At 37.5% G+C, this 19896-nt stretch overlaps 1 protein-coding gene across 1 annotated transcript in view; it reads right to left on the bottom strand.

Moving 5' to 3' along the window:
- The window catches only part of LOC140235436 (poly [ADP-ribose] polymerase 1-like), a 73171-nt gene that overhangs the window by 32205 nt on the left and 21070 nt on the right, over positions 1-19896 (bottom strand). The window contains exons 9-12 of the mRNA XM_072315465.1: positions 19502-19668; positions 18759-18904; positions 16598-16670; positions 11642-11719 (exon numbers count right to left, since the gene is read on the bottom strand). Of these exons, the coding sequence (XP_072171566.1) occupies positions 11642-11719; positions 16598-16670; positions 18759-18904; positions 19502-19668 (464 nt within the window). The remainder of the gene's footprint in view (positions 1-11641; positions 11720-16597; positions 16671-18758; positions 18905-19501; positions 19669-19896) is intronic.

Here is a 19896-nt window from a genome sequence, read left to right as displayed (position 1 = left end):
TGACTATTTAGACACATTCTGGAAATGAATGTAGTTGTTCATCTTCTGGGTATCACAGCATGAGAAAATGCTTACTGGTAATGCTTTCATCCTCCCAAAATATACCTGCACAACATTTTGTTTTTCCTTTTTTATACCATTTAACAGTAATCAAATTACAGACAGTTATCACAAATAATTGAATAAGATGTGGACACAATGTTCAGAAATATGTGTGAAATTTCATGACTTCATTAAAGCATCAATGTGAATGCCATTTCTTTAGTTCTCCCATCTGACTCCTGTCAAAGTGTGCTGTCATAGAAAAGCAATATTCTGGTCAAGATATGATTCTGCAAATATTTTTTTTTTTTTAACTTGTGAGGCATAGAACAGTGATGGTGGTGGTAATAGTATTGCATCCATCATAATGACATTGTTGCTTTTATTATCATTACCAACATAGCTGAAATGTGAAAATCTCCATTTTCATACAACTTTCTTTGTTTTTTTAGTAATCACACACAAATGGTAGTTGCTTGATGGTAGCCTTATTCAGAGGAAAAATTATTTGTACTGAACTGAGAACTATGTATGGCAAAATATTTTGCAAGGTTTCTATTTTCGCAAATTTCACGAGTCAGATGCTAATCGCGAAATTAAGGACACACAAAAAGAATGACTCTGACCCCGATGTGAATGTAACACACATGTACCACATGCAATTCTCTATAGGGTACTGTTCTGCATGATTGCGAATTTAACCACTCGCGAAATCGTCAGGAAGTCCTGATTTGCAAAAAATTTAGACTTGCTAAATATATCTGGCGTATACAGTAAATGAAATGAAAACCAATCACTGCAGATGTTGCCAAAAAGAAAAGAAAAAAAAAAGAAAACATCATGCCAGTGAAAAACACTACTTAGGAACCCATTAATATGCAGTTTGGGTTTGTTGGAGTCTAAATAATTGATCTTCACACTGGTTATTGACACCTGTCAATAGACAGTGAATGCACACATAAATCTGAGTGGAGCCAGTGAGATTTAAAATCCCTACCAGAACCTTGTGACACATAGATCAAAAGACACCACATGTGTGCACAGTATTTAGAAACAACCACAAGCAAACAAACATTGCAGTAGAGACAGCTGCCCTACATCTGCCAGCCTCCCCAATTGCCACCTAATGGAATCAATAGACTGCAAACAGCATCTCTACAGTCCAAGGCAAATCTTCCCATGCTGGTGCCTCTAGGACATATGGAGCTCAGAGTGTGTGTCATGCCGGTTATATTTCCCAGAATTTAAAGTATGAAACAAATACCTCCTTCATGTGTACCAGTAAATGCAGTATATAAAGACGATAAGATAACACAATTTTCACTTCAAATTTTGATGGCCTCTGGCAGGGCACTTAACAGGAGTGACTGCAAACCAAATTAGCCTATGATATTTCAAAATACAGAAATCCCTACTCTCTTCCACCACTCCCCCCCCCCCCCCTCCCCCCACCTTCCCCCATCCCACCCCCAGCACAGAAACCTCTCACTTGCTAATATTCCTTTGGAATGAATTTGTGTACATGCTCCAGTAGTCAAACCTAATAACTCATTAGGACTTGACTGCTAATGATAAAGGCAAATGGGGCAGAATGCAGCTTGTGCGCAAAACAAATTTCATGCAGTATGACGTCAGAACAAACACATGGTAGTTACTCCAGTATAATAATCAACAAGTGATGCCCATTAAGGAAATTTGTGGACCGTCTCCAAGCTCACACACCTAGCTCAAACAACACCGAAAGGAACTTCCATTCTGGATTGTATACTGAATACGCCAAATATTTCGCCAAATATCTAAATATTTCAAGGTTTTACTTATTGCAAATTTCTTGAGTCAGGTGCTATTTGCAAATTTAAACACATGAAAATATTGACTCTGATCCCAAAATTACCTGCACACATATCTCCATTCAGTATTGTACTCCAGATCTTGAATTTAATCACTTGCAAAATCATCGGGAAGTCCAGATTCGCAAAATATGAATGGCTGAACCTGAAGATATCAAAGGGTAACTGCAGACGGAATAAATGCTTGCACTTGAAAGTACATTATGGTTCTACATTCAATACCACATGATTTAAATGTCTTAGAACAGCTAGAAAATCTGCCAGACCCACTGGTGCCCCAGACACCAGACTGGCTAGCAAACACTCCAGCTGGCAGTCTTTTCTCCCTAGTGGTAAAGATGACCTGGGTGTGTTAACACATTTGTAACCATCACTTCTAAATGTCCATTGCTAAAGCTCATGAAAGTCTCAGCTTTGATTCTGAGAGGGTTGAATGGCCCATAGAAACATTTATCCCTCAAGTTTACCTTTTAAGCACTGCATCACTAGTTGCATTCACACACTGCAGTTATGGGTTTTTGTGTTGCAATACAAGGCACGGTCAGACTGGCAAAAGATCAAGAAGTTTAAGATCGCGATCTTTAAGATCTCAAAGTTTTGCCAGTGTGACCGCAAACTTCCCGCGAAACTTCATGTCATGTACAGATGTGCATTGTTACGTCACAATCACTGGCCATCGGACCGCACTCCTTCTTGCGTGCGTACCAATGGCCCAAACTTTGCGATCTTAAACTTCTCGATCTTTTGCCAATCTGACCGCACCTACAGAAATTAATTTTATTTGTCACCATTAACATACACCAAAATGTGTCAGGGGAGAGGAGAGAGCGTATGAGATAAAGGGAGAGAGAGGGAGAGAGTGTGAATGTGTGCATCTGTGTGTGATGAGTTGTCTGTGTGTGAATGGTATGTGTTTTGTGCACATGTGTGTGTGTGTGTGTGTGTGTGTGTGTGTGTATCTGTATGTGATGAGAGAGAATACAACAGAATTAACAAGGTTAAAGGCATTATTTACCATTTGCAGATGAAACAAAAGCCCAGCTTTAGTGCTTCAAAATAGTTCTAAAATGTAAGTTAGGAATAGAAACAACCAATGTAAAAATTCTAATCAGGATAATCAATGTTAAAGGGAACCCAAACCCAAAGAGCAATATGGATTGAGTGAAAGCAGCAACATTAGTAGAACATGTGTATCAGTGAAAGTTTGAGGAAAATCGGACAATTGGTGCAAAAGTTATGAATTTTTAAAGTTTTGGTGTTGGAACCGCTGGATGAGGAGACTACTAGAGGTTATGATGTATGAGTGGACACCAATATAAAGAAAATATAAAGAAATTCCACAAAAATTCATTTTTCATGAAAATTACAAATTCCATCAACTTGATACTGACATATGTTCTGGGTAGCAATTATTCCCTCTGCTTTCTGAAAGAGGCCAGTCAAGTGCTCTTTCATAATGCTAGAAAAGGGAATTTTTGTGGAATTTCCTTTATATTTTCTTTAAAAAATCATTTTCTTCAAAATATTTGTAAGGAAGGGCATTTTGTAATACAACTGAACTATACATATGAATGAAATGTGATAATTCTAACATCTTTTTAATCACTACTTCCGATATTAAATAGTGGCTCTAACCCAAGGTTAGAAAATGCAAAATGGCAGTCTATAACAATGATGGGGAGAAAAGGAATAGAAAAAAAAATGTAAAATAAAGAAGAGCACAAAACATAATACTAAAGGGATTGACTAAAGAAATTGAAAAGCAAAATGAGAAGGAATAAATGATGGCATCATAAAGTTGAAGGGAAAACAATAAATTCTTGATGGTTGTTCCCGAGCCATTTGTATACAAAAATGCCAAACACTTGCGCTATGCAAACTGTTTCAGAGTGCATCTAGGACAGGCTGAACTTTCTTCTCCTTCGACATCGCTCAGAAGCCTCCAACCTTGGGGGACGACAAGCTCAGACACCAAAATGTGACAGATTTCATGGTTGCCTGCGGCACTTTCATCAAAGGGGAGTCTATAAATCCTGCCAATGGACCCAGTGTACATAAACAGGCAGCTCCGGCAGTTCTCGTCATCATTTCCCTCAATAACATAAAGAGCACACCGGGGTATCAGTGTACGACCCGAGAGAAGTCCTACTAACCTGATAACAGAGTTAGTGTGAACAGGTCTACTCTAACAGCTTTTAATATCTTGATGTGCTGAAAAAGAAATATATACCTGCATTTTATATTTTACATATCTATATATATCATACAGACACTGCCTCATAGCGATGTAATGTAAACTCCAAGAGATTATATTTCCCCGGGGGAGCACTGAGGGAAAATATTGTCTCAAGGCGAAGCTTGACTGTCAAATATTACAACAATGAACAAGGCAATATTTGTTATATAATATAGTCTACATAAATACACAATATTTCATTGTAGCCCAGGTAGCAGCTAGTCAAATCCTGGAATTATATTGCCTGACATGATGCCACTGCTTGCAATGTAACAATTTTGATCCTCAATGCGTTAGTCATGTAACTACATTATGACCAATCACAGACCAGTATTTATGTAGATCACTTCATGTAAATATAATATATATTTCATGTTACATTGTTTATTGATATAGTAAAGAATGTTGAACAAAAATTTGCAAAGAATATCACAGAACAAGCAGTCTCACTGATAAACGGTATGCATTTTCATGTGATTGATACTCATCATTCTTTTTTAATACAAAGTTGAAATGACAGTCCACTTTAACTGTCATCAGGTAGGTTTTACTCTCATCAATATTTAACCAGTCAGAGGTTTCTAAATGATGCTTTGTGCATCCTCAGGCAGGCACTGGGGAATCTAATGCCTGCATTAATCACTCAAATGTTAGCACCTTTTATTATGAAGAGTTTTGATTGACTGTTTGTTTTGGGCACAGTTTGCCTTCACATTATGATTGATATTCAGTCATTCTATCGGAGAGCAACTTTAATGATAAAGTGGCCTAGATGATGTTCTGCTAACTGAGTAAAAGTGGGATAATGACTGAAACACAGCATATTGCTATTTTAAAGTAAAAAAAAAAAGCATTAATGTCTAATTAATGTCCAATTAATGTCCATTAATGTCCATTAATGTCCAATCAAGTCACTGCCAAGTTGCCTCTTCACCAAAATGTTCAATTTATAAATCATCCTACAATCAAGTCCTATCATATGTTGTTTTGTTTTTGTTTTTTCTTTAAAGGGTGTGTACAGTTCTGGTCGAGGTGAAGATTTAGCTTTTAACATTTTGCGAGATATTCAGAAACCACTCTATGAGATGTCAAAGAGCATGCAGTTCTAAGGGGTATCAAAAGTTTATTCGATGAAAATCGGTTTTGAAATGGCTGAGATATCCAAAAACAAGGTGAAACAAAGAGATCCTAATAAAGTTGTGGCATGACGCCTTTTATTATTAGCACTTTTTTGGATATCTCAGCCATTTGAAAACAAATTTTCATCAAATAAATGTTGATTCCTTCTTAAAATTACATGCTCTTTCATATTTCATAAGAGGCTTTTCATTATCTCACTTAGGAATGTTCAAAACAGGAATCCCCACCTCAACCAGAACTGTACAGTCCCTTTAAAACAATTGAAAGCATCATTTAACATTGCCCTAAAGAATACCCCCAACACTAATCATTTAAGCAGAGATTTCAAAAACATTAAATTATATTTTTTTTTTTCAATGTTGTGGCATTATTTCAATGATACTCTGAATGCACACGAGACACATTTAACTCATTCCACACGGGAACCTGGTGACCTGTGTACTAAGTCTATGGGGATTTCAGAATTCAGTATGGAACAGGTTAATATGCCAACTAGAGTCTGTGAATAAAGACTAGTTATGACTATGCATCATGTGACCGTAAAACTAGAACACAGAGACATACCCCACCAATTTCAATCACACTTCCATATTAGAAGATTGATTGCCTTGTCATGCTATCAAAAATGCTTGGGAGCAGGCAAATGCCACAATGGATGAAAGCTGAAATAGACAGGGATACTGGTGAACTGCTACCTAGACTGAAAAAACCTCAACCCATCCCATCATCCCCCAATACACACAACACAAAAACATAAATACTGCTGTAAAAAAAAAAATACATCCAAATACACATGAACAGAAGCACAATGTTCTTCACACACACTCACAAAATAATGTTATATTAGCAATGGTAATAATCATAATAATTACAAAATGAAATCTGAAATAACAATCTTAATTATAACAAGATAAATCATAATCATTATAACCATGATCACAATAATCAATATTATTAGTGAAATACCACTGTGATTTGCAGTAATTCACTGTAATTCACCTCTTATCTCTAAATAGTTTATTGTAACATTTTGCTTACTTTAGAATATGATTGCCTCCCTAGATGTGCACAATCAAGAACAATATGCAGCCCTGGCCGATGGGTGGGGTAGTCACAGCAGTTGACACACCGGACACCCTCTTCATGGAAGCCTACCCAGAGGAGGTATTTGGTGTGTGTCTGTTCAAATCGTACCCCTTGTTCTCTCCTTTGGTTTTATTGTCCGAGGCAAGGAATTTATTCTATGAACGTTAGCGCGACGTCGCGGTAAGGTCCGTTAAAACAGGGTTAAGAAACTTGGGTGAGCTATGCGTACTAAAACACCTGGTATGCAATGATGAACACATTGATAATTAAAAAGAATACAATGCAAAGCAAAAAATATCCAAACCATCTGTGTTAAAGGCATAATTTACCATTTGCAGATGAAACAAAAACCCAGCATTAGTGCTTTGAAATAGTCCTAAAATGTGAGTTAGGGATAGAAACAACCACTGTAGAAATTTGAATCGGTAAAATTGATGTCAAGTATTGTTATTATACAAAATATGAACAACAGTTATAATAAAAATGTTTTCATGTTAAATCGTCTGCAGTTATGGTTAATTGAGAAAAATATGTCTAGATATCTCCTTATATTTTAGGCTTTATGGCAAAAATTTTATATGATGGGATGTTTTGTGGTATAACAGACCTACTCATGATATGCATTAAATATCATATCTTGAAAAAAATTCAAATCACTGTTGCCAAAGGTAAACAGGACATTTAAGGAAAGAATCTTCAACCCTGTGTTCAACAACCTTGAAGTACTGCAAATCTCACTCACACAGGAAAAACTTCACAACTAATTGTCGACTTGAGGGGAAACACATAGAAGACATATTTAGAGATAATGCCATAGTTTATCTTTTTTAACCTTCTAGTTGCACACTTCTGTTCATTTCTCAGAAGAGTGCTCTTGAATGGTCAATGACATTCTCCAAAGCAGCGCACACACACACAAACACACACACACACACACACACACATACAGACACAGACAAGAGTAGTGGCACTAGGGGCATAAATCGAAGATGAGATACATCATCCGTATTTGGCACCGTCTGGCCATAATGTGGCATGTCTATTTACAGTGACATCGCGCTTTCATCCATCACGGAAAAACTGCAAGTATTTCATTCGACTGTAATGCTTCACTTCGTGGCATGATGACAGGCCGGCATATTTCACTGCATCCCTGCATCCTCCATTAAACAATTTTATCACATACATTCAATCTCGAGGTTTGTTTGAAATGCACGGATGCATTTTGTGCCTAGGCCACTGTCGGGTAATACAGTGATTTCTAACATGCTCAATGCCACTCTTTCCCAAGACTAACATTCTACCCTTACCAACATCTGATAGTTTTCTAGTTTAAAAAAAAAATCCAAAAAAAAAAAAAATCATGTGTTCAATTGACATAACGCATGTATGATTTGGACAGAAACACATATTAGCCAGATTTACTACATTTTTCTACCAATATATTCTTGAATTTTGAATTTGTGCTGCAAGTCAAAAAAAAATGAATATCAGGATGAAAATATCAATAATATTTTCTCAATGCTGCCCTCTGGAGTGCCATAGGATACCAAATTCCTTCTCAGCGAACAGTAGCGCTGTGGCAACAGAAAATCAAAATATACAAATTTTTATACCAATAACCCTTCACTCATCATATCCGTGCAAAATGTTTAAGTTCAAGGAAAACGTGAAAATCACGCAGCTACAGCTGGAAGTAACAAGTTGGGTGGGGTGGGTCTCCCCTCCCTTAATTGTAAATCACTTTGGCACATACTGTAGGCGCCAGCTAAAGGACACTAAAACACCCAGCTCCAGACGAATGATTACCCCACTCCCACTCCAAGCCTAATTTACAGGGTACATTAAGATGTTGGTCTTTATCTCCAGTCAAGCCCCAAACACCGTCCCCGTTGGATGTACCTCCTCTCAGAGACTTCCTAACCGCTCTCGCCTTGATCTCCATTCTGATAATTTATCTCCCCTCTTTCACCTCTTCCTACTTGGACCGTCTAACCCCAAGCCCCCTTTCGGCCTATTTAGATTCTTGAGTTGTACGTTTTAGTCACCCTCCTCAAAAGAACCCATAAATTGATGTCAATGGTGATATGATTTCAAATGTTATTTATTATCCGGTAGCACCACTAGAGGGAAACTGTACATCTCTATTTCCCACTTTTCAAAGATGTCATATCTATTGATTGATCATGACTATTAAAGCTAATATCATCCTGTTTCATCTTTTGTTTCTTTTTATACTTGGCATCCTGGGGCCCGTTTTATCAAAAGATATAATCGATTATAAATTTCCTCACCACACAGGCTGCCATAGACTTAACACATAAAGGGACACTATGACAAAAATCCTTTGATATTTTTCATTTCCTTTTTGATATTAAGACTTTTTCTTACAGCTATATGGACATCTGTTTTTTTTCTTTTACAGTGTCACACCACTATAAACATACAAAACATGCTACACGCTTAAACTGACGTACAATTAGATTATAATTCATCCAGTCGAAGTGAAACCTCCAAATTCTTATAAATCAGAAATTGGACTTAAAACTAATGTAATAATGCAACGTTTCACCAACTAACAATCAACTTCTTCTGGCATCCTCCAAGTGGAAGAATGGTCTTTATATGTGTGAAGTTGTGCAGGAATTTCATGCACTGGTGTGCTTCCAGTGCATGAAAGATGGCTCCAAATCTCTTGCATGATGTAAGTTTCAAGTCCAGTTTCTGCTGTAAAAGAACATCGATGCTACATGGTTTCTTGATAACAGAATAGCTCTACAAAATTAAATCACATCAAGTTAATTTTGTTCAACATCACAACAATGAAAGAGGCCACAAGACTCACCTGCCTGCTTGCCTAGAGCAACCAGAACCCACATTTGGGCAAATAAAAATGAATGGATCTTGGTTTATTAAATGGACAAGATACTTGCCCATATGGGCTTTTGGCCAAAGGGCAACAATACTTTTTTTTTTATAATGCCTTGCAATGTATTACAACATACCATTATAGCAACATACCAAATCTACCAAAAGAAATAACACAAAGATTATCACTTGCTTAATAAAAAATAAAGACAGAGAAAAGACCAGCTCAAATGATTTTCACATAAATTAACGCATCGGTTTTAACAGGAGCTGTAGCCTTCCATGGGGTTACTAAACTAACATTTTACCTGGCCTTGCCAATATCAGATAACAAATTACAATGGTTTTTATTTACTGCTGACTACAGTAATGAGTGAGTTGATAAACCTGTCATGGATATGATAAATGAAGAAGGTACAAGAAGGTACTAGGCAAGGCTAGTACCTTCTTGGATAAACCAAATATAAATGTTCTTTCACTTTCTATACTATTCTTCTGTAAAAATTATCTTGCATTAAACGATAGCTATCAACATTTAATAGGGCAGTTTGTCACAGTGTGTACAATTGTATGTCTTAATCTTTATAAAGAATAGAAAAGATTATTCCTATGATGCTGTGTGTAGTCCTTAAATAAGAGAAATTAAATGTCTCATTACTAATGAGTTCAAATGCACATTTTGACGGTAGTAGTCCTGACGGGTTTACATGTATATGGAATATAACTTCTAGAGAAGAAGATTTTTAAAGATTCCTTAATTTTAGGGGGTTTGGGCCCCCCTGGGGCCCCCCAGGTGGGCCATGGTGCCCATTTGAACAAATTGAGATCCTATCCCTCTTGGTGAAAATCGGTCATGGGGATCTCAAGAAGAAGATGAAAATGTAAAAAGTTTACGCACGACGGACGACACATGACGCATGACGGACGCCGGACGAAGAGCGATCGCAATAGCTCACTTGAGCCTTCGGCTCAGGTGAGTTAAAAACAGAAGAGCCGACTTTGATTCATTCTTCAAAATTCAATGAGCGTGCAAGTCGAAAATTAATTCAAACAGCAACTGGAAGTGACAAGCAACCTGGGATGTGTTCAGCCTCAAATAAGTGAACCATGTCAGAGCACTACCATGTCAGAGTGATCCCGATTCTACCATGGTGGCATGAACTGGCACGGTTCGGGAAGCATTCAGTCTCATTTTTTTTTTAAGCTTGCCACATGAATACCTCCAAGGCACACTTCTCTAATACATGTGAAGTTTTATTCAAGCTTATTGAGCATTCATACAAAATGATGGAATACAGGAACATGCTGTATGATATTCAACAAAATTAAATCACATATTTGTTCCTTTGCACTATCCTGCCCATACAGAGGGAGGAGACCTCTGAACTACAGTATATTAATTGCATTACACAAGATATTGGACATGAATTAGCCAACATGCAAACAATGTTGATGGACAGAGATATTTGGTATTTAAAAGCATGGTGTACTCTTTCTCATATACGGCCATTAAGTGGTAATTGTAGTAGTATGTGATATTCCATTTACTTCTCCAACTACTCTTCATCTTAATCTGCATAATATGTGAATATTATGTCCATTAAGATTCTTGAATAATACATGACATATTCCATCTATTAACTGGATGGTACTCTTATGTACCTACCTGTGAACAAGAATCTGTGTTTATCCATTGATAATTAAGCCAGATTTAAAATTTGGTGATGAATCATTCTACTTGTTTTGGTGTAAAATATTTTGATAGCTACCTAAATATTCCTCTTGTTTTAGACGAAATGATTTGACACACAACTTGCAATAACTCTTTTGGTAAGCAGATGCATTTACCCGTTATCCTTCAATCCTATGCTTAACCTTTGCCAGTTTAATTATGTAAATAGTATACAAAATCTATGCGGCAAGGTTAGCCCTGGCACAGTTGTGTTCATTCAGATTTACTTCAACAATGAACATCATGTAATCTGCACATTACAGTGAATTACTAAGTGTCCCTAATGCCTCCATAAACCTTTTGCTTTCCATTTATAGTTCAGATGCAAATTCTCCATCAATCCCACTTGTTTTTTATTTTTTATTCATACTGTATTTATTCTGTTGTCACAAAAGTGTCCTCATAAATGAACTACTGTAATGTCATTGTCTTGATGCCATGGTGTATCAAGTTTTTAAGTTTTAATCTACCATACATGGCAAAGAGGGGAGCAATGAGATGTTTAGGGCTAAATGACCTGGTGACTATATGTCCTCTTGACAGGGATATGCGACGAGGATAAGGCACCTCGCCCCCTGACTGCTGATGTCAGGGGATTTGGACCCGGGACCTCATGGTTGAAGGGCCTACAGGTCTGGTCCACTGAGCCACAACTCAAGGATGGGAAGAAGGTAGAAATGCACTTACCTGAATCTGGGTCAACGACCCCTCCTCCTTTCACCTGCATCTTGGAGCTCTTGGGCATGATGGCGGCAAACTTGTTCTCTGGGGACATGAGAAGAGGAATGAGGGATGATGGTATCGTTGCCATGGCAATTACACAAAATTGCATTGTTTTACTTAACCCTTTATGTGTTTTGAGTGCCACTAGGCACTGAAAAACCCCACAGTGTTGTGTAAACTGTCCATAAAATCTCGGCCACAGAAAGGGTGAACTGTTGCTTTAATAAGTGTCTGCTTGCCTCTGATACCAAGAACAGAAATGTGTAAGAGATGTTCCAATCCTATGCTTTCAAATCTCAGATACCAGTCATATACCTGAGAACAATTCGAGTGATAAATGTGACTGCCAGCTACTTTTCCCAACGTGCAAATCAGCTGATACACTCAACTTGTTAACTGAAAGAAGATTTTGATCTTTATGTTTAAAAGTGTGGCAAACAAATAATATTAATGCTGTGTACAGAAATCTAAGAAATTGATGAGAATATAACATAGGCTTTGGCTATTAAGACTTAAAACATTCAAGAAAAGAGACATATACAAATTCAACTGCATGTATATATCAAAAAGGAAACAAGTATATACTCTTGGCTAATCAAAGAAAATAATTTTTTCATTTGAATGAAGATCTTTTGTGTTATGACTTTATACTTCATTGGTCCAGTTGGACAAAGCTCACAAGCTCCATTGCAGTAAACATGTTTATAAATCTTTTTAAATCCACTGAAAACACCTCTAGATATTACTAGATATTTTACAATATTGGCCCAATATTCTTTAACACCATGTTTGAGAAAGTCTGGTCAAGTGTCAGATTCAAAACACTATGACTACATATTCTATTTATCATCAGGATTGGAATAATCACTTCACTGCCATTTGCTTCTTTCTGGCTCATAAACATACTGAAACTCATTCACCCTGCCATGAATCAATGGTATTTGCTTACAGGCTTGACTGATATTGCTACTGTGGAAGTATAGACTTTGGACTTACAAACATTTGCACTCATGAAATGTAGCATTCAACTACACATCCAGCAGGGCAACGAGTATCAGGCCAATGAGTCTAATTATTAATGAAAAATGTGTGGGTACTGAGCAGTATTTGGAAGGGGCCCCATTTTTTCAAGAGATTTGAATTGGTAATTGCTACCAAAATATCTTTTGACAACATAAGTAACCACAACCATCATATCAATAAAAGTCAACCTGGCAACCTAATTCTTTGATACCAAAGTATGCCAAATTATTGACTTTTTTTTTTAATCTTCAATTTTATTTAGATATCAATGGGGTAATTGCACAGCAAGGACATTGCCACCTTATCAAATTTCTACATATGATCGCATCGGATATCACTGGCTGGTAAAAACATCAGGAACTTAGAAATTTTACAACTTTCTCATTAGTATTTGCATCTGATTGCAAGGAAATTTCCTTGTTCCCTTTATTTGACTATCACCTTTTCACTACAGTCAACTTAAACAAAAAATGCAGTTTCCCTTTAATCTAGTATCAGCTAGAACAGAAGGAGGTACAAAGAAATATAGGATAAAATAAATGACCTCAAGATTAATCATGTAGATGAATATAATATACACTGTACATCTAGAAATGGAAGTACATGGAAGTACATAGAAAGAGAAAGAGAAAGAGAACCTGGCTACTCAAAAGCAATGACACATGCATGAAACTAGGTTAAAACATTTCATCATGTATTTCAAGTGAGCCTGTGTTGGTAAAAGGGCCTAGGGGTGAAAATATAAATTTTGGGTGTTTCCATTTTCCCCCCATTTGACATGTTTTGCAGACTGAAATGATCTATGTCAATTCTCACAAGTCATTAAACTTGTGCTTTCAAGATATTCGAGCCTATTTCCTACCTTTCTAGCAAGTTTGTTTCCTTTTGATTTGGCAAAATGGGATATTTGTAACTACAAAATTGAAGTCACATGGAGAGTGTTCAAAAATTTGGCAGAAGTGCATATCTCTAGATTCAAACCTGGGCAAAATTTTAGCAATACATGAGAGAGTGCTTGAAAACTAGGCAGTAGGATGTATCTATGGATAACCTTTTTTGCCGAAACAATCACTTGGTAAACTGCCAATAGATTAATCTGGCAGAAGAGTGTGTCTGTAGATACACCCTTCTGTCGAATAAAATGGGTTGCAGTACCTATAATATGACTAAGTGGATGCAAAGTGGTGCATATGAATAAAACCAGTAATTCAACAAGATTTGGGAAAGTTTGAGACAAGGAAATTATCAGATAAAATTTGAAGTGTGCGAATCATTCTAAAAGAAAACTGATGACCAACCTAAAGTTTAATGACTTCTACAGCCATGGAAAATATCAAACTTCAAGGCAAATTTTCTCTGCATTTTAGTTATCATAGTAAGGCAGAGATAGCCCCTTTCACACAAACACAGCCACTCAGCTCTACTGGTTTCCTCAAAGATGGATACAAACACTGATAATTCCACACATACATACACACATACACACACACACAAACAAACAAACATGAAAGCCATGCACTGTATACAAAGCTCTCTTCTTAATCAGTCAATTTCGATGCTTTGTTTGTGCACTGTCCATTTGTAGAGAGGCAGCCATGGTAATGTCCTTGGGGACTATCAGAGCTGCAAACAGCTAATTGCAAGGCTAATCAGAACAACAACAACAAAATCTGGACAATAACCAAGAAATGCCAGTCTTGGTGAACAGCTGTAGAAAATACCATATGATTTCAAGAAGTGGATGACATATATACTGAAGTGTTCTTTCTAAATTATACCATTTCCAGGTACCACGGTAAATAGAAAATAAACTACCTGAAGATAAACTAGAAATGTCGCTTTGGCGACTGGTATGCCTCCGCCATAATGCATGATTTTCCCAATAGGTCTAGATAGTACATGTGGACAATGTGTGATTACATTTTCACAAAATTGGCAAAATATTGAAATGAAAAGTTTGTCATAAATGTGTTGAATGTTCACCTTCCTTGACCTAGGTTTAATTGGATGAATAGGAGAGCATGTATCTAGGGATTTAAGGACTTTAACCTGACTTTGACCCATTCATACATTTAGGCATTGAGTAATTTTCAAGGTACAGGTGTGGAGAAAAAGTGCAATTTCTGAATTGAATAGTAAATTGTTACCATTTTCATCTGGCCCTTGACCCTAAAATTCATAAGATAATTACTTTCAGGTAGAACATGCATAATATGTACTAAGTTTCAAGATAACTTGAGCCACTTCCGAGATATGGAGGAAAAAGTTAGTTCAGCACTTTCACTTGATCTTTGACCTTTTGACCTTTGAGGCAAAAAAAAGAAGAAAAAAAAAACTTTCCAGAGAATTTCTATTAGGTTACACACGCATACACCAAGTGTAAAAAAAATAACCCTGCTGGCACTGCATAAATATGAGGGTAATAGTAAAATTTTGAAGTCTTGCACTTGACCTTTGACCCCTGACCTTTGACCCCATGAACCCTATATTCTCTAGATAATCACTTCCAGTCAGTACATGTATATACTACAGTGTATGTTCCATGAAGATACCTTGAACAATTTTCCAAGGTACGGAGAAAAAAAAAGAAGTTTTAATATTTTTACTTGACCTTTTGACCTTTGACCTTTGACTTCATGACCCAAACTTTCACCAGAGAATCTTAATTGGGTAATACATGTATACACTAAGTTTCAAGAAAATATCTTCAGGCATTCAATAGATATGGTGGAAATAGTGAAATTTTATGTATTTGACCCTGACCTTTTGACCTTTGACCTCATGACCACAACTTTCACTAGAGAATCTTAATTGGGTAATACATGTATACACTAAGTTTCAAGAAAATCTCTTCAGGCATTCAATAGATATGGTGGAAATAGTGAAATTTTACGTATTTGACCCTGACCCTTTGACCTTTGACCTTTGACCGCATGATCCAAACTTTCACCAGAGAATCTTAATTGGGTAATACATGTATACACTAAGTTTCAAGAAAATATCTTCAGGCATTCAATAGATATGGTGGAAATAGTGAAATTTTATGTATTTGACCTTGACCTTTTGACCTTTGACCTTGAGCATGTGCACCCAAAAGTTGATAGGCACAACTTCACCCCCTAATACACATACATGCCAAGTTTCATTAGGATACCTCAACAGGTTTCGATAGTTACCTTGTCCACAAAATTCATTACGGACGGACGGAAGGACGGACGGACGGACGGACGGACGGACGGACAACCCGAAAACATAATGCCTCCGGCACCACTTCGTGGCGGAGGCATAAAAAATAACGCAAAATTCTAATTATCGAAACTGCTCAAGTTCCACACAGACATTTGTACTATTACCATCACTAGTAAAATGTATCTAGATTTCAAATCAGAGCAATTGAAGTGTCCTGGTTATTCAACAGGGATGTCCCATTCTCACATGACCACTAATATTCTATCAAAGTACAGTCCCTGGTTTTAATACAAGCAATTAAAAATCTCTTTGATAATATCATTCGACCACTAAGGATTGACCATTAACTCTCTCTCTCTTTATAACGGAAGCATCTCCAAATATGTTTCCATCCTTCTCACTAACTGTTATTCCGGGTTTACATAACATAATATCTCCTGTCAAGGAATACACTTAACATTCTACTTGAATGTTCAGATGTACAAATGTGCAAATATACAAAATAAGGTACACAAAATACATATCTCCTGTCTCGGAGTACCTACACACAAGTCATTTGCACCATATATTTCTACCATATCATGTATCATATGGCAAAGGATGTTGTGAGTTGTGCACAGATTTCCACTTGAGAATTTACTTGCATGATTGAACATCAGCAACAGGAGCTAGAGCTTGGCAAGACATTAAATGTATCACAAATCTTACCATCTTTTTCTCTTTGGATCTGTCCTGCGCTCTTAGTGGCCACAGGAATGGTTGCAGTGATTCTGCTGGTTGGCTGGAAAAAGGAAAGACATTCAACACTAGTGATGAATTTGGAGTTAGGATGTCATCTGATACTGACATATCACTCAAAAGGAAAGCATGTATATACTTGTTTTAATTATTCTTTTACATTTGTTGGGTAAATGGAGTGACGGTATTTGCCATGTAAATTTAGTCACCACAACTACACTCACTTTCTTGACTGTTTACATGACTCTCTGGTTCAATCTAAAACATGATTACATAGCTACTGGTAAATGGTTAGGAGAAATATGTCAGGTCATCAGAAGATGCGTTTGCTAATGAAGAAACTGTTAATCGATTTGTGTTTGCAGTATCTATAAAATGGTGTCAGCACTAAAAAATACTTGTTTGATACTTGTTTGCTTTGAAACAAAAATGCAACAAGGTTCTGAAAACATCAAATGCAAGACTGCCATGCATTATAACCAATAACCACAGTTACCACTAGTTACCACCACAATCACTATCTCTTCTACACCAACAACCAATACAACCATGTCAACTATTCCCTAAAGTTATCATAATCATTTCTAATATTAAGAACATGACTCACATCACAACAATCCATGTTAACACCTCAGTAACTTCCATCAGCATCATCACTACCACCACAACCACCACCTTATCATCCCCACGGCAAATATCCCAATCACTGCCATGACCATCAGAAAAATTCCCAGTACAGTTGTATCACCAACAATCACTAGCACTGCCGTCACAAACCCCCCATTGCAATCACCACTACCACCACCATCACAAACATTTCCACTGCCACCACCATTACCATACCAAGAGACCCAGGGGTCTTGCCCTCATCTGAGTATCGAAAAATCACCTTCCACATATGCTTGCAGACTATTTACCAAAAAGAACATATCAAACTTGGAGAGCTTTGGGGGACCTCCAGGACGGCACAGTGTTCATTTGAATGGTATGGCACTGCAAATAATACCTGCAAAGTCTGAAGAAAATTTGTCTGCGAATTTCAAAAAGAAGTTCAAAATGTGAAAACTAACCCCCCATTTGGTCCCAGCCCCAAGGGGGCCACCATTGGATTGTCACAAACAAACTTAACAGTACATTCACTAATGTACATTGTATTTTTTTTCCAGAGTAAATCTGGTTATATAGAAGAAGACTTTTCAAAGATCCTCTAATCTTTGGGTGCTGGCCCCCCTGGGAAACCCCAAGTGAGGCATTGTGCCCATTTGTACAAGTATAATTATATTCTATTATCCAAGTGAAAATTCCTGCCAAGTTTGGTGAAAATTTGGCCATGCATTTTCAAGAAGATGAAAATTGGAAAACTGGGCCCAAACTTGGGCCCGAAGGTTTTTAGAGACTCTTAAATTTGGGGGCTTTTGGGAAAGGGAGGGGGGGGGGTGGTGGTGCCCATTTGAACATATTGATATCTTTTCATCCCAGGAATGCTACCTCCCAAGTTTGATGAAAATCTGTTGAGGGGTTGTCAAAAAGTGAAAATGTAAACAGTTTACACATGCAGGAAGATGCACGCCATATGTCCAACAATGTATGATAGCGATAGAATTATCACCATTGCAACCACTCCAACTGCCACTGTCATCACCATCATCTACCATCACAATCATCCCTACCACCACCACCACAACATCAGTGAGTTGGCTTAGTCGATAGCACATCTGCCTCCAACCCAACTACCCGGGTTCGATACCCGAGTCTGGACTGAGCAATGTTGTGTGTAATCATACCGTCCCCTCTAGCAAGAGGCAAAACACTCTGTCCCTCGGATAGGACATAAAATGTAGGTCCCCGTGTGTGAGAGAGTCACAACTCATGCATGTTAAAGATCCTGCTTCATTCATTCATCGCAAAGAGCAGGGTGTTTAACCCTGTGAAGTGGTCCCACCTCACATCCAACTGGACCCCATGGAAGACCAGCTTTATAGTATAGCTGAATATGGGCTATCCAGCCATCTTCTCAGATGGAAAATGAACAAACAAACATACAAACAAACAAACAGTCCCAATCACCACCAACACTACCACTTTTTGGCCTCTGCCTTCTTCTGGACCACCTCCACTAACACAAACTTACATCAGAGCCCCAGCTACAAATGCTGTGCTGAGAGATCATCAGTGCAGCCCCACCCTTCTTGACTGCATCAAGGAAGTCCTCTGAGACCACATGTACATCATTAGCCTTGGCCTCTCTCATCTTCTTGTTCATCTTCTTCACTTCAGCTGAACATGCATACAAACACATGGAAATGATTACTAATTATGGTGTTCAAACTTCATAGTTTACTTCCATATCTCAGCAAACCAAAATATAGTGCAGAGAGCAGTGACATAGTTCACAAATGGGACAAACTTTTAGGAAATATACGCGAGTGTGAAGCACAGAACCATTTGATATCATCATGATTTTTATTTGAAACAATTAAAGAGATAACGACTTTGAAAATATCATGTCTTCAAACAAGGGATCACAATGATCCCAACAATGTGAGCTTGTAATGAAATCTTAGTACCTGAAGAATGAGGTAGGCACAATGCTTGCAAGCGCACACAATCACACACACAATAATATAAACACACACATACACATACAGAAAGAAGTGATTTACAAGGATACCACCCTTGTAAAACAGCATTGTAGTGTTCCAAGACCTTAAAAGCCACATTATGGAGGAAAAACAGTATTTTTGCAATAGACAAGTGTAGCAATACAATTAGAAAAACAGTATTTCAAATGAAAGCTTTAGTATTTTTTGCACAAAAAAAAAAAAAACAGTACAAAATATCGTAAAAAGTAACAGTTGACATCTGTGGATTTACCCTCGGTGCTGATGACACAGGCAGTCTGTGGAGTGATGGTACCAGACACCTCTCCCCCAAGCTCCTGGACCCTGGCCCTCACATCCGTGTTGCTTTGGCTCAGTTTGCCATGGAGGACAATGGTGCATTTGTGAAGGGGCGGCTCGTCTTTCTTCTTGGCGGACTTACTGCATTGGGATTGTGAAGGAGGTTCAGAGGTATACTGGGTTATTCAATTCTATGAATCATACCAATATCCACTAGTAAAACTCATTAACGACATTTAAGTTTTAGTTTATAAACTTGGTAATGATTTAAATTCTATGAATAAAACTGATATTCACATCTAACCCCCCCCCCCCCACCCCAATGAATGCCAAAGGCATGTCAATCATAAGCATACACATTCATGATTT

This window comes from Diadema setosum, chromosome 1 (genome assembly GCF_964275005.1).
Source record: "Diadema setosum chromosome 1, eeDiaSeto1, whole genome shotgun sequence".
In the NCBI taxonomy this organism is placed as follows: Eukaryota; Metazoa; Echinodermata; class Echinoidea; order Diadematoida; family Diadematidae; genus Diadema; species Diadema setosum.
This window is presented reverse-complemented; position numbering and strand designations above follow the sequence as displayed.